This window comes from Mya arenaria, chromosome 11 (genome assembly GCF_026914265.1).
Source record: "Mya arenaria isolate MELC-2E11 chromosome 11, ASM2691426v1".
NCBI classification, from domain to species: domain Eukaryota; kingdom Metazoa; phylum Mollusca; class Bivalvia; order Myida; family Myidae; genus Mya; species Mya arenaria.
The window spans coordinates 24,072,779-24,087,684 of record NC_069132.1 but is presented as its reverse complement, the minus strand read 5'-3'; the positions used below and the strand labels follow the sequence as shown (position 1 = coordinate 24,087,684).

At 35.0% G+C, this 14,906-nt stretch overlaps 1 protein-coding gene across 2 annotated transcripts in view; it reads right to left on the bottom strand.

Annotated features, from left to right (window-relative positions):
* LOC128210005 (uncharacterized) overlaps positions 1-14,631 on the bottom strand; it is a 44,850-nt gene extending 30,219 nt beyond the window's left edge. Inside the window, exons 1-6 of one of the 2 annotated variants that reach the window (XM_052914297.1) lie at positions 14,574-14,631; positions 6,055-6,114; positions 4,540-4,651; positions 3,478-3,615; positions 2,590-2,943; positions 1,396-1,473 (exon numbers count right to left, since the gene is read on the bottom strand). In XM_052914297.1, the coding sequence (XP_052770257.1) occupies positions 1,396-1,473; positions 2,590-2,943; positions 3,478-3,615; positions 4,540-4,651; positions 6,055-6,114; positions 14,574-14,615 (784 nt within the window). In that variant the 5' untranslated portion in view covers positions 14,616-14,631. The remainder of the gene's footprint in view (positions 1-1,395; positions 1,474-2,589; positions 2,944-3,477; positions 3,616-4,539; positions 4,652-6,054; positions 6,115-14,573) is intronic. The other variant, XM_052914298.1, reaches the window with a different exon arrangement.
* Between the last annotated feature and the right edge of the window lie 275 nt (positions 14,632-14,906).

Sequence of the window (14,906 nt, the reverse complement as noted above, 5' to 3'; positions counted from 1 at the left end):
AGCGAAAATATATTGATAAAAAATCACGTCGTCGATTATATAAATGTAAATAATGAAATCAGCCACCCAGCGATGTCAACTAAATTGAGGTTAAATGATAGTCATCAATCAATTTTTAATATGCGTCCTAATCCGAACGTCGAAATCAAAAGACGCATAATTTACCGATATTTCACAATTCAGGTTTTCAGATTAAACTTGCAAGCTTTCTGTATTGCTATAAAACTATCAAGTGGACAAGTAGCGCTTCTAGCTATTAACCGGCGTTCTTACGTTCAAGCCCCACACTATGCGCACTGTTTTCTAACTAGCTTACTGTTAAAACTGATCCATGCTATATTATATGAAAAACGGCGTATAAATTCAAAACTTACGTTTCAGACTGTCAATATCGCATTCCAAGACCCAGTACGAATAGGCGGCAGTAGCAGAATTGTTTAAGGACTAACTGATGTCATAACTGTGTACGCCCCATTAAAAAGATGGAACACATAACGATTGCAAGTCAATACGCGTATATGTAGAAAGGCTCATGGTCGTTGGTAAAATAAGTGTTGTGTTATGCCCATTGACCAATTTGGAGACACTATCAAGACTTGACCGCGATTGCGGTACCCACATGTTCAATCAAACAGGGTTTTCTACATGCTTTTAGTTTTTGCCACAACCATTATCATTAAAATTTGCCATAAAATAAAAATGCATTCGTGTTACAAGGGTGTTTAAAAAGAACGAATACGAGGTGCACATTACGAAACATCATCGTCGGTATGGAAATAACAAATAACATTGATATTGGTTTTAGCGAATATTCTTAAATATGTTTGTGTTTAAATTGAATAGTGTGATTCCAAAACATTTGAGTGTTAAGAACCTCAACACGTCTGCAGCTACGAAAAGCTGTACATTCCACTGCTTTAGAATCAAACATTCATACTTTATCTTCAACCATTTTTCTCAGTTCTGAGCATGTACTGATAAATGCATTTAAACTAAAATATATACACATTTCTTTCCTATATTACTTCTATCCAGCGATTTCAGTGGTCCGACCTTCTTATTACATTATAGGAGGGCTATAGGACAGCCATGTTTAATGGAGTGATATTGTAGAGATTTCTTGTATAAATCCATTTGATCGAACTTTATTTGGAGTGCTATAGAAGCCTTTTAACAAACTCTTTCGTTACAAGTGAGCCCATGACTAATCACACTTGTCATAAATATAAACATGAGTTAAAATTATTATCAAACCTTCGTATTTATTATGAGATTGTTATTGCATATACATATGCTTAACTTAATCCAATGCAATCTCTAAAATCAAAAGTTCAAACATTTAACGCTTAATCAGAAATCATTTGTACATGGACATCTAATCTATTATATAATTACCGTCAACTGGATCTGTTTCTAGTTTGACCGGTGGGATTTGTGTTCTTGGGGGCGGTGGCGGTGGACGTAGATGGTCAACTGTAAAAAAAAATACATAACTTATTTAAGTATGCAACATACCGGTTGGTGCCTGTAAATTGCAAAATAAGCAAGAAATATGTTGTGAGTTTTTCCTCAAATTGCATGTATGTGCCGATGAACGCAACGTCTTCAAAAAACATTTGTGGTGTAAATGGGATAAGTCGAATGTTCAAAACTGCCAAAATGTTTATTATTTTAAATATCTTTCACGCTTTACGGTGTGGCTTTGAAAAAGAAATATCCCAGATATATTTTGAAAACATTAGTGTTAATTGAAGATTTAAGAGTTAAGAATTCAGATCTACACATTGATGCACTCGGATAAAAAATGCATTAATCGTTATAACAAGCATACCATAAAACCGAGAGTAAAGTCAAATTTAGCTCGCATTTGCATATCACGTGACTTTCTTATAGCTAAGAATACCATATTGGTTTAAACACTAATGTTTTTCATATTTTAACTTATAAGTAATTCGTTTAAATATGTTTTAAACATACTTACACTGTTATTTGCATATAAGTATTTGAATTAAACGCTAATTATATTAATTGAAAAAGGGAGGTAATAAGACAATGGTACGGCCATAATTATTGCATAGTTTGATTACGTACAGTTCCAACATTATATCATTCATATTGTTATCTGTGTCAAATGTCATTGAATTTTCAAATTTATCCATTTATCAAAAATTGGATTATTTTAAATATGCGAAACATCTTACGAACATTTTCGGATTTTTGATGAATCGGATCCCACGGTTCGTAAACCATGCTGTAAAACCCCAGAGCAAACGAGTTTGGAAACAGATTATTAAATTCCCATTACATAAGTCTAAAGGGTTGTAAAAACGGTAAAAGACATACATTTTTTGTATCTTGATGTTTATCTTTTCTTAATCAGTTTAGACACTTGTTTGTTCATACAGGTTTTTTTTTTTTATCAAACATATTTCATAGTTTTATTTTACAATAATAATGTTGGCTGCAGGTCCATTTTGATCACATGACCCTCCATGGTACAACATTGAAACCTATTTTAAACTGACATCGCGTTTCCATGCGACGGAAATAACTTAAATCTATACATGAACGCAGTTTATTAATACTTACTTGATAAACTATTTTCTTGTAAGTCAATTGACTTCATGTCCAGCATCTTTGCAACGTCTGTTTGCTTGGTCGCACTAAGAGCATTCCGTAAAGATCTGTACCCAAACTGCGACTTGCATGTGATTCTCTCAAGAAGTAAATCCGTTGCAGATATGTCGCCTTCATTTCGCTGTCTTTGTTCTATATTTTCTTTATCATCACTGTTTATAACCTGGTCATTCATAAGATTAGGTAACAGTTCTAATGGTTTAATAAATTCACGGACTGTTGGAGCCATTTGTCTCAAAAATTCTGTATGGTGAGATGTATCTACCACTTCATAGCCAACGATTATATTTGCCAGGGTTACAAAGCCTGGAAAAGAAAATTCGTAAGGAATGGGTATTTTAAATGTTATTTCATTTAGCTTAGATTTGGCAAACTGATAATAATAAGTTCCATGATTTATATATGCCTTCCTATTCTCCCAACTAATATTTCTATTTTGTGTCCCAATCTCCCAACTTATAATGCAATATATCTTGTACAAACGTCCGTCTGTCAGACCTCATGCTGTTTGGTAAGACGAGATATATTAAATAAACAGGGAGGTTTGCTATATTCCTTTTCCAGACATTATGATCTCTATGTAATCGAGGAAGAGGTAACTTTGCAGTACTTATATTAAACGGTCTTGAGAATCCTAGAGAACGAACGTTGTTTCTTGTATGTGTTTGCATGCATAGTTTCTTTATTCCGCGAGTGTATATGAATGTTGCGAAAATATAATTTTTCAATTTTAGATAACACTGATTGAATAACAAACTTCACAAATATATTTGCATGCCATTTAACATTTTTACTTACTGAAGGTTAAAGCTTGTTTAAACATAGTTTGTATTTAATTACCGGCTTTTTTTAAAGCTTGTAGAAATTTCGTCCAAACACCTCGTTCAGGCGAATTACCAAGAATGTCGAGTAATATATCTATAGCACGCTTTGGGTCACTCTTAGCCATGGAGCTAATTCGTCTTTGCTCTGTCCCTTCTGCAATTTTATTTAAAAACCCTCATTAAATTAGATGATCAGTTCCGTTAAATATGTCAAAGGATTGAGACAAAGTCATAATATCTGGGAAACTTACACAATTCTACTAGACCTGACATAGTGTCAAAGCTCGAAACCAAACGGCAAAGAACACACGAACACACGCATGTATGCACACACTCTATTTTTTCTTCAAACTAAAATTATTATTTTTAAACACAAATACTGTTTTTTTAAAAATTGATCAAGGTAATGTTCAAGAATCGGCCATGGAACGTCCTTGGAAACCTCAGCGGGGATGGATACCATGTATTTAGCCTGCTTTCTATAACTAATTCCAACATGAATCTCGCTTTAAAATATAAATGCTATATCAAAGTAATAAACATATACTTTCGTGGTGTACAGTTCATCTGACGAAAAGAATGCTCGCGTTTTTGCCTAGTCTTCACATCAGGTGGCGAAAGGACGAATAGGTAATAATTTAAGTAAGCACTCTTTATATTTAAGAATGAGACTGCTAATTTATATTGATGTTTTGCTTAAGTCTACATAATGCACATTTTCATACTTGTTATACTTTGAAGTCAGTCCAATACTTGCAATCGGAAAGAAACATTTCATGAATATCTCAGAACTTAAATATTTTCTGCTGGACTAGAACATGCTTCCGGCAACATAGATTCAGGGCGGCCGCATGGAAGGACGGAAAGACGGACGGACAAAGCGGCGATTACATTATCCTCCCATTGGGAAGTATAAAAGTTAACAGCTAGGTCAAATTACTACAAACGTGCAATCCCATACTTATCCGTAAGGCAAAACAACTTTAAACAGCTTTTTGCTTAGAGGTCTTCTGTATAAATTGTATACATTGGCAATATGACATATATGTTCGCTTTCTTTAATCGTTGTAAAGATTACCTATAAAGGTGAGGTACGGCAACACTTGTGAAATATCCAACTCATTCAGAATCTTCCGCTTGAAAGTCGTCACCCTGTCATTGTAAAATCGATTTTCTTTCGTATTGCTTTCCTATATAGGGTCAAAAAGCAGATTGAACAATATGTTTAAAAGATCAATCAATAGAGTTTCAAAATATAAAAATGGCTTTAAATTACGGATGCAAACGAATATTCGAATATTCGATCAAACGTTTGGAATTCGAATGTCGAAATCGGTATTCGATTATTCGATGTTTTTGGGGTTATTTTTAACCCTTTTGACTACAACTGTGTTGTATATATTCGCTTGTCTTGTTTTTACAAGATTGATCCCTAATGCCAGAGGCGTGAACATGGTGGCACTATACACGCATCACACGTTAATTAGGGACATTTCGTCGGGACTATAAACAGTACCCTTAATTTTACGAAAATTGGCTATAAGTCAAGTGACATCAAACAAGTTTCAATTATTTTCGGTAAATTTTAATGACCATGCAAATAACGGATAAACGGAATCAGCCACCAAATAAGCTGTGCAATATTGCTCAAAACGCCGTAATGATATGAATGACATGTGCTAGTTATGTGCTCTTAACTATTGTCCATGTTTCAATATAACGTCCATGCTTTGAAATGTAACTGTATGGAAAAGCGTTTTAGGACATTGTTGTATAATAAATGAGTAAACTATTCAGGGTTATTTTCGTTTTATTTTTTAACTAATTTCCGATTAGGTTTGGTTTTTCCATTGTTATATTTAGAAGAGATCAATCCCAGAACAAGGCTGCGCGTCCGTTGGTGCATTACTACATTCAACCGGGAATTTACGACCATGGCCTTGTTTACAAATATGAATTTAAATTATTTTGGGTTTTTAATTGTTAAAAATCTATTGCTTTTTGTTGGATTTATTTTCTGTAAATGGGGAATTTCAGAGTCTAATTTTGCGTAAAATTAGGGTCCGTCGCGTGTACCGGTTATTACAAAGGAATCGGCTATTACAGCAGCGAATAATAACAGTAGTTTACCACATTTCTTAAATATTCATTTTGGTTATTGAATACTAGAATATTCGAGCGAAAGAATTACCGTATATTCGAATATCAATTTTGCCATTCGTTCGCATCCCTACTTTAAATCGTCTGCGACTCTAACTTACATTCGTTTTTTACGATAATGACCTTCTAAGATAGTTTTGAGAACATAAGAAAAAATACACATTGCGGGTGTGACGTATTGGTTGTATAATTTCCTCGTGGACCCTAAAAATGCGCTTGAAGTCGGCGTCCCGTACATTTTTTGTATCATCATTCCATACAATACTTAGAAAGTACTATAATTACTAGTAGTATGGATATTGATCCCTTTCTCTGTATAAATGTAAATAATATAAATGACCCTTCTGACGATATATTTTAAAAAAAAAAATTTTGAGGCGCATGTTTTTTACACTCGTTAGTGAATGTGTGTCTTTAAACAAATTATTTTTACCTTTGACTGATTTAAGTCCAGGAATTCCGGTATTTCTGGTATTTCTGGTATTCCGCATCTCTTGAAAAAAAATATCAAAATGAAACAAATCACAAAATTAGTTACGGAAATGATATCATATGTATATTCGATTACAGAGATGAAAACTTGTTTGAAAGCCAAAACCATGCCAGGTCGTTAAGTATTTATGTAAAACCACTATAATATACTTTGAAATTATCAGGGATCCAACTTCAATATCCATTATTATAAAGTGTGATCTAAAATCTGAACTTATTTTGATTGTTTTTGATACTATTACTATCAAATATTTAGTTATATGTCTCCCTTATTAGCTTTCGCAATCCAAATTTCTGTTTTTACTTTCTCTCAATGTAAGACTTATATACTACTTATACTAAATTTCCGTGACTATATATATATAAAGTTATTGAAATGTTAAATGCAAAGAGTAAGGAAATATAAATATGTGAACAAACAAAATAGTATGATGTGCGTTAAAACATGTAAACACAATAGCAAGCAATAACAGGAATTAAATTGAGTCAAAATGGAACGCAGGTAGGGTCTCTGCTTGAAATAGTAAATTTCATGTTCAGCACTTTTAAGAAAGCTTACAAAGTTAGACTCACAAAGCATAGTTCCTTAAACAGTTTTTCCCTGAGCCAATCTGTGCTATTGCAGTTTTAAAAAACTGGCCAAGTCAGAGCTTTACATATTTAACACGTGTAGGGTTTGAAGTACCGTGCGATTTAAACATTCATCGCGAAGATTTCACCTCTACCGTTTGCAAGCAACCAAAGGTTTGAAGGTGAAATGCTTTCGGGAAATGCAAGAAATCGCGAAAGTCTTCATCACTTTGTGCTCTACCTTTCCATGCATTGGTATAAAAAATAGGTTGAAATGAACGATTTTCTTCCAGCTATATTTACTTGGGAATCTCGAGGTAGGGATATAATCCAGTGAGTTATTAAAGATATCATACTTATAAGCAAACGCACAACGCTTGGTATGAATCCTCGTTAATGCTTGAATCCTCTTAACACATACAGATTACGTCTGTAATTGAATATTTTTGCGTTAAGTGTTCGCTAGGAAGGTTGCATAACTTTTGTAGAAACGTAAGATTGCGATTATCTACCTCCAGCTCTAACGGGAACCACCCCAGCAGACGCAATGCCATATCAGTTCAGGTCCACGTTGTATGTATACGTTTAGTTGCTAATCTGATGTATTTTTCAAGCTTCAGACGATCGTGTGCTGATATGTCATCCGAGAGTTCGATACCGTACAAGACTGAAGGTATACATACTTTCTTGACTTATTGGCTTAGTGTTAGTGGGTTAACGTCACCAGTGGTCTTTTCCATTGCAATGATTGAGAAAAGAGGACAGGTGCACGCCCTTTTCTGACTCGGTCGTCAATTGCTTTGGTGCATTTGAGTGTACTTTCAAGTATGATGCTTTGCTGTTCCTGTGCTGGTTATATATTCAGTGCCGAAAATGTTATTTGTTGCAATGTTGTGTTTGTTAGGACAAAAATATTGTTTTGTTTCTGTAAACATTTAAGTCATATCCCCACGTATATGCATATTTTTTCACAATATGCAATTGCTATTCTATTGCTGTTGTATTTCCACATAGCAGTGTTATATCACCTGCAAGTGTTGGATAATGAATACTGTTGTTAAGGGTAAAATCTTTGACAGTAGTTTCTAGTTTGTTTAAGAGACCGTTTATAAAGAGGAGATAACTCCAAGTGGAAAGTTCTCCCCCTTGCCGGATGCCCCTGCTTTACATCGAAGTGGTTCAAATTTATCCCATTTACAAAAACTTACCCTTTAAGGACACGGTACATATTCGCAATTAAGCGTAGAAACGTTCCTTTTAACTCAATTTTTATCATTTCAATTATTATTGCACTGTGTGGTACACTGTCAAAAGCTCCGACGGTGTTCAGTAGAGCAGCATAGATGTTTGACCCTAGTTAGAAACTCTCCTAGATCGATTACTGAAGGTTGAAGGAAGCAGTAATTGAGTCCAGGTAATTCCAGGCGTTTTGTTAATTGGGGGCTGTACTCATACATTATGTAAATAATGCCAGTGAGTCGATCGTTTGAGTAGCAGGTGCTCAAAGAGATTGTATATAACTCGTAGTGATGTTATTGGCCTATAACTACTGGGATTTGTTTTAGTGTTCCTTCTTCATGTAATGAAATTATGATTCCAACTTCACAACTTTCAGGCACAAAATAACAGTTTATCATCATTATAAATAATTTGGCTATGTATCTGTATAAAACTTTGCCACCATGTTTAAAATGTTAAGATGTGATACCCGCATGACCTGGTGCTTTTCGTAGTTTCAGAACCCGAACCGCTAATTCTACATCTGCTGTTTGTACTTCTTTCTTTAGATCAGGGTCGTGGCTTCGATCTCCAGATGTATGAACTCGTGAACATTACTATCTAATGTATCAAGAAACTCATTGTTATAATCTGGTTTTCGTTTTTGAGAAAAAAAAATCAAAGAAACGTCCGAACACACATTCTATATCGTGGGATTCGCGCTCAGTTCTTGTTTCCGATTGTTTTCATTGATTGGAATTGAGCGACTGCCTTTATGCTTGCGAGTGACTTTCCGGAACAATTTCATCTCGCAGTTGGCAGCCGAGTTTAAGTCATCAAAATGTTTTTTTCTTTTTCTCTAGATATTGCAGTTTTCTGTTCGTTGATAACGCTCGATCGTTTTGCTGTTTTGTACTGCTTGAAGTGAACATTTTTATGACCTCTTGGTCGGCCCTCCGATATCCACTTCAAGCGGCAGATACGCTATGCTTTATGCGCTTGTTTGACTTCTTCGTTCAAATGTGGTTTAGAATATTTATTGCATTTACTCAAGCGAAGACAATTCTCATAATGCTTTTTAGTTTTGAGTTTCTCCCTATACATATGTAACTTGCCATCTGAGCATTTGTTCCATGCGATAAATGGCTTTTCATGTAATGCATTTATAAACGATGGTATGATACAATGAGTAACAGTAGGCAAGTGATCAGATTCACATGTACAAGCTATTTTTACTAAAAACGTCAAGGAAACCATGCGTTCTTCTGTCACAATTATTTCCATCAAGTTGCACGTTAAAATCAACTCAAATCACTATGAGCCCTTCAGACGAATATATGTCATATAAGCTTTTAAGTCCATCGACACATTCTTCGTAAGCGTCATAATCATATTTTTATCGACGGTAAGTATACATTTATTATGAATGTATTTGCAATTGCATTATTAACATTTGATATCAGTTATACGTTTGGATAAAATTTCACGAACAGTTATTGCCCTGTATAAGGAACGCAACGTTTTAAGAAATCCATCACAGTTTGGCTTCTGTTATGTTCGCTTATACAAGCAATGTCAATGTTGTATGATTCAAGTTAATGGCTAAGGGATCCCGCTGTAGACATAGCGCCACGGACGATTCAGGTGAGGATACTGCAATGTGGGGATGCCGGTGTGTCCATTAATGATATTGTAATGATTAGTAACACTATGAATGTGTAATCAATTTTCTTCATTGTCATAGATATTGGTGTCTCCATTAAATACGTTCTGCCACGCCGTCTGCGAATACCACTTCCGGTAATACATTTTACGTGGCCAAAAGATCTATTTTCAATCGTTTATGAATCACTTTTTTAATTAGTTAGTTTTGCAGCTAAACTCCTCAGATGTGTGTCAATCAGTTTTACTGAATCGGGGGTTATTCCGTTGTCAGTTAAGAATTTTAGAATACCGTCTCTGTTTGAATTCTTTGATATCCCGCCAACGTAATAGCGTTGTGCACGTCGCGCATGTACGCTTGCAAATACCGCTTTTTCAGGTTCTTCGTCGTACTGTCATTCGGTGTTCGAGGCTGCAATTGTTAGTTCACTTCTGAACTTCTGATGATCGTTGTTCGCAAATGCTGTTACCCACATGTATATCTGGATGGTTATTAGTTCTGCTCGTGAGCCTATCACTCACATGAACTTCAATGTGTTGCGCTTTTTCCGTAGTATTTGTTGAGGCGCAATTGTCAGTATGAGGAGTAATCTGCGATGTATCGGACGATCTAAATAACGAGGGTACTTGCATTTGTGGATTTGAAGAGGTAAGGAGGTTTTTGTGTTGACCTACGCTTCAATTACTTACATTTTCATTTCCGACTTGGGAATGTGACGTAACCTGAAATTATTCTCGAGGCAAAGGAACATGACGTATGGTGTCCGTCACTGGGCTAGCTGTTGACTACTCTAGGACTTTTGCTTGTTGGTGTTCCGTGCATGTTTTGAGCTATAACGGCCTTTATCGTATTGTCCATATGTCTATTTTTTAAAGGGTCTTTGTTTTGCAATGGACATGCGGGGTCTGGTTCATGACATTTCCTACTTACAACGGATGCGTATGTTTGTTTAGAAACTTTCTTGCGATTTTTCAATAGAGGAGATACTACATTTCAACTTGTTGATATAGTCTAGGTCAATAGTGCGAAGGCGTTTACCTTCACTAATACTATCAGCAAGCATGCTTTTATACATGATCATTTCATTTGTTAGGATCACACTTGATCTGCTTTTGATAAACATTGTCCTGCTTCAGAATTTCGATATCACTGTGAGACATTGTATATTAGCTTTCATTTCAGCTAGCTCATGTTGTAGTGTGATACATAAATTAGACGTCATCATATTCATATTTTCTATGGGTTGCTCCTCTAAAGTTGCTCGCCTTTTGGTGGATATTTCATTGATACATTTTGCTTCTTGATTGTCAATTAAATCTTGCAGGGCACAGCAACTTTGGTGAATCGTACCGAACTTACATCTGACTTTGTGGAGCGTCTTTGCACAAGGGATGCCTTTAGGGCACGTTTCAATTTCTTTGGCTTGATTGAGCAAGATTGACCGGTATAAACATATAATCTGTATCAGAAGTAACTCCCTTTGGTTGCCAATAAACACAAACTATCCTTGCGTTTCATATATACATTAGGCATTTGCCTTTTTGTAATCTAACTTCTATGTATTATTTCAGAAATTTAAAGCTAATATGCAAGCACATATTTCTTTGAATGTTTAGAGGTTTAAATTTGCCCTTGTTGATACTTGTTTAGCGGATATACGACAAGGCAACAATAAATTCCTAAGGCCAAAAAAAAATACCTGTGTTTCCGGTTACATGGCGAAAAGAATAGGGTCGGTCGGTCGGGATTGTTTTTTTGTTTTTTTTTACAGTTTTGATTTCATTCACCGGTATCCGACCGACTGATCTAATTAAATACAAACCATAGCCACGCGCCTTTGATCTTATTACCGCTCGTCACAAATTGTACCGTTTGATCTGCATCCGACACACTCCTATAAATGTGTTGTTATCACTTTCGCAGGGATTTTGTTTGGATTTCAGTTCATGGGATTTAAATTAGGCGAAATAAATAACCATTGATAACTGTGGATATATATATGTAACGATTAATTAAATGGGAACCTTGCAGTTAAGCCTGCATGAATTCGCAAAGCCTAATCGTAAGAAGCCTGCATGATATACACAAAGCCTAATATTAAACAGTAAGTTATATTTTGGACATGGATAAATAACTACGCGAACTTTATCCTAAATATTTTCATTATAAAGACAGCAAAATGTGTCTCCTGTGAACAACCACGTGTTTCGACCATAAACATGCGTTTGTCAATTTGAAGATATCGGACAGGGATCGCCGAACTCCGCCATTTTGTTTCCCTGTTGACAAAGCGTCTCGGTAATACATAATCAGGAATGTAAGTTTATTCTCAGGGGACAGAGACAGACCAACAACGAAAGTAATGACGATTTTTTTTTACTTTTATGTCTAAAAAAGATTAGGGTTGGCGAAAAAAATAGGGTCGGTCGGGTCACCGGAAACACAGGTATTTTTTTTTTTGGCCTAAAAGTTTTAGTTGACCGCTCCCCGGTGGTACTCTTAAAATAGGTTGCATAACGCATATTGTTCTTTTGTTTTTGTATTTGAATGCATTCTTGGTTTGCTGATTGGTGTAAGGACAACATTGAGGTAGTGTACTAGTAAACTAGATAACCTCGCAGTAAACCCGTCGTTACTTTGACCGTTCTAAGAAATAAACCCCAACATTTGTTGATAACGGTATTTGAATGTGTGTCTCTCTTTGTGTGTCTGCCAGGCCTTCATCCTTGTTCATTTCAGTATAAAATTATTCAATTCTGAATGTTTAGATGTTGAGCTTGTCATTAAAAGTCATCGGGACAGGTTGGAACTTCAGCAATATATCGTTCGCAGGTAAATTGTGTTATGTTAACATGTATTTGAAATATAAACTGATTAACGCTATTGATCAAATGTCAAACATCTTTATCAAAATCGACTAATACGGTGTTGTTTCTTTCATAAACACCAATTTCTTATAATGCAATGCGCTACAACGCATATTTGGCGTTGAACGAGTTGCCTTATATAAGGAAAAGCAGAAACAATGTGTTGACGCTAGCATCCGATAGGATCAAATGCTTTTCAGCGTCGATATTTACAAAGTACAATGTGCAGCTGAATATTATGATATCTCTCCTCCCTCAAAAATTGCGGACTCCAAGGTAAAGAGAAAGACGCAAACGGGTTCATTTATAATTCGTAACAAAATGACGCTGTATGGTTTATTTGCCGCAAGTAATATTGAAACAAAATGTTTCTTAGATGATATTTGTATTAACATTTATCATTTTTATTAGTATTGTTGTGCCCAGATCTTTGGACACAAGAGACATTAATTTTAAGTTGAAATTGTTATAAAATTTACATAAACACAAATTATAAATGTAACATATTATATTAAAAATGATCTTATTTAACATTTACCCGATTCTATTCAGAACATGATGAGATTCGGACGGGTTAAAATATCATGAACTGACTTTGTATTTACATTTGTCAAAAGTGCACTTCAGATAAACTTTACCCCACCCGGTAATTGTAAGCATTTAGTGAACATTTTTAACATATGCATGCTTTTAAATTTAAAACGTAAATAGCTTTCTTCGATATGTTGGTGTTAAAACGCATTTGTTTTCCTCACCGCTGGTGCAACGTTATATCCATATTTCTTGCATTATTTATCGTAAGTTTCTGTACTCCCACAACTTCCGCTGTTTTAAGGTCAAGTGCAGTCATATATAAGGTGACTCACCCTGTTAATTTATTTATGATTACATTCCAAAACTAAGGGATATGTTCAGAGCCTCTCTTTGTATCAGAGAAATGATTGCCATTAATTCCTATAAACGTTCTATTTTGTGGCAGTCACATGACTGCCATGTCACTGCCATCATTTTTCTTGACACGGCCAACGTTTTGGGTGGCATTGCCATCATTTTTCTTGACACTGCCAACGTTTTCGGTGGCATTGCCATCATTTTTCTTGGCGGTAGCGTTTCGCCAACCTACGGTTGCTGTGCGAGTAAAAACGCCACGATTTTTGTTGGCAGTCAGACTGAGTCAACCCTTTGTTCAGAGCAGAACCACGTTACGTTCGCTAATTTAAAAGTAATAAACCTGAGTTTCAATTGAAAAAAATAACGATAGTTACATTAAATAACTGCTTGATATAATAATCACTCACCAAACATATAACTTATGTGACTTTGTATAATTAAACATTTATAAGTATTTTACTAACGTTCAATTTTGATAAAACTGATAAAGGCCTACAGTATTAACAAAACGTACGCATACGTATTGAAGTTATAAAGCACAGACAACTGTATTGAGCAAGTAGGGTGACTTTTGTGTGTTGTCTCGCTTAGATTGCCATTACCAGAACAATATTGAAATCGCGTTGTACTAAAGAAATAACACCGCTAGATTCATGAATAATATAACAAATAAAATATATTATATATAATACGGCTTTTTCGGAACGTGCGCACCAGCAAAAACATTATGACCTTTAATAAATATGATGATATAAATACATAATATTTCTGTAACATTTGTACCTAGTTCGAGTGATGTTTCACCTTTATTAATGCAATAAAACTTTTAAAAACTTATAAACTGATTTCAATACGTGGTTGAAATTCGTAAGAACTATATAGAAGATCTGCGTAATATCAGAGTTGAGTCGGTCACTTGAGAGCGCCAAGCTGAGCTTGTTAGCACGGCCCACAAGAAGTTGAAACGAAGTTGTGATATACATTTGTGTGAAGTACGTTCACTAGCGTGAAACTAGTGTGAGCCCCCTACAGTATTTACGGTTATTGACAAAGAGAATAAATTCATTTTGAAAAGCTTGTTTTACTGTTTCAACTTATCATTTTGGTCAGGTTTTCTGGTGTTAATGGTATTTGTGGTGTCATACATCTTCCTATCTTATAAGGCCTTATAGTGAACCGTAATATATATATATATATACTTGAAATAAACAAAATATCATATTGTACGAGTATACAGTGCTAACCGCTTACCTTTTTTCTTCTTTTTCCTTTACACCCTAACAAATTTAACATCCTTATTAGTCGTAGTTTTGTAGGTAAAATGATAAACTTTAAACGGGGAACTTGATTACATTGAGTTTTATTTTCCTGTATATGTAGAACTCCAAACATCCTATTTTTTGTGCATGTTACACGCCAGTGCCCTTAGGTTACCTGCACTTTCATATGATATGTATGCAGTTGACTTCCATGATTTATTTTGAGTGTTGATTTGCAGTAAAAACTGTTTGATTGATATATAATTGTAATTTATTTCTATTGCTGTCGCTTTGGTTTTCAAAATCATGTGTATTTTTCTAGTCT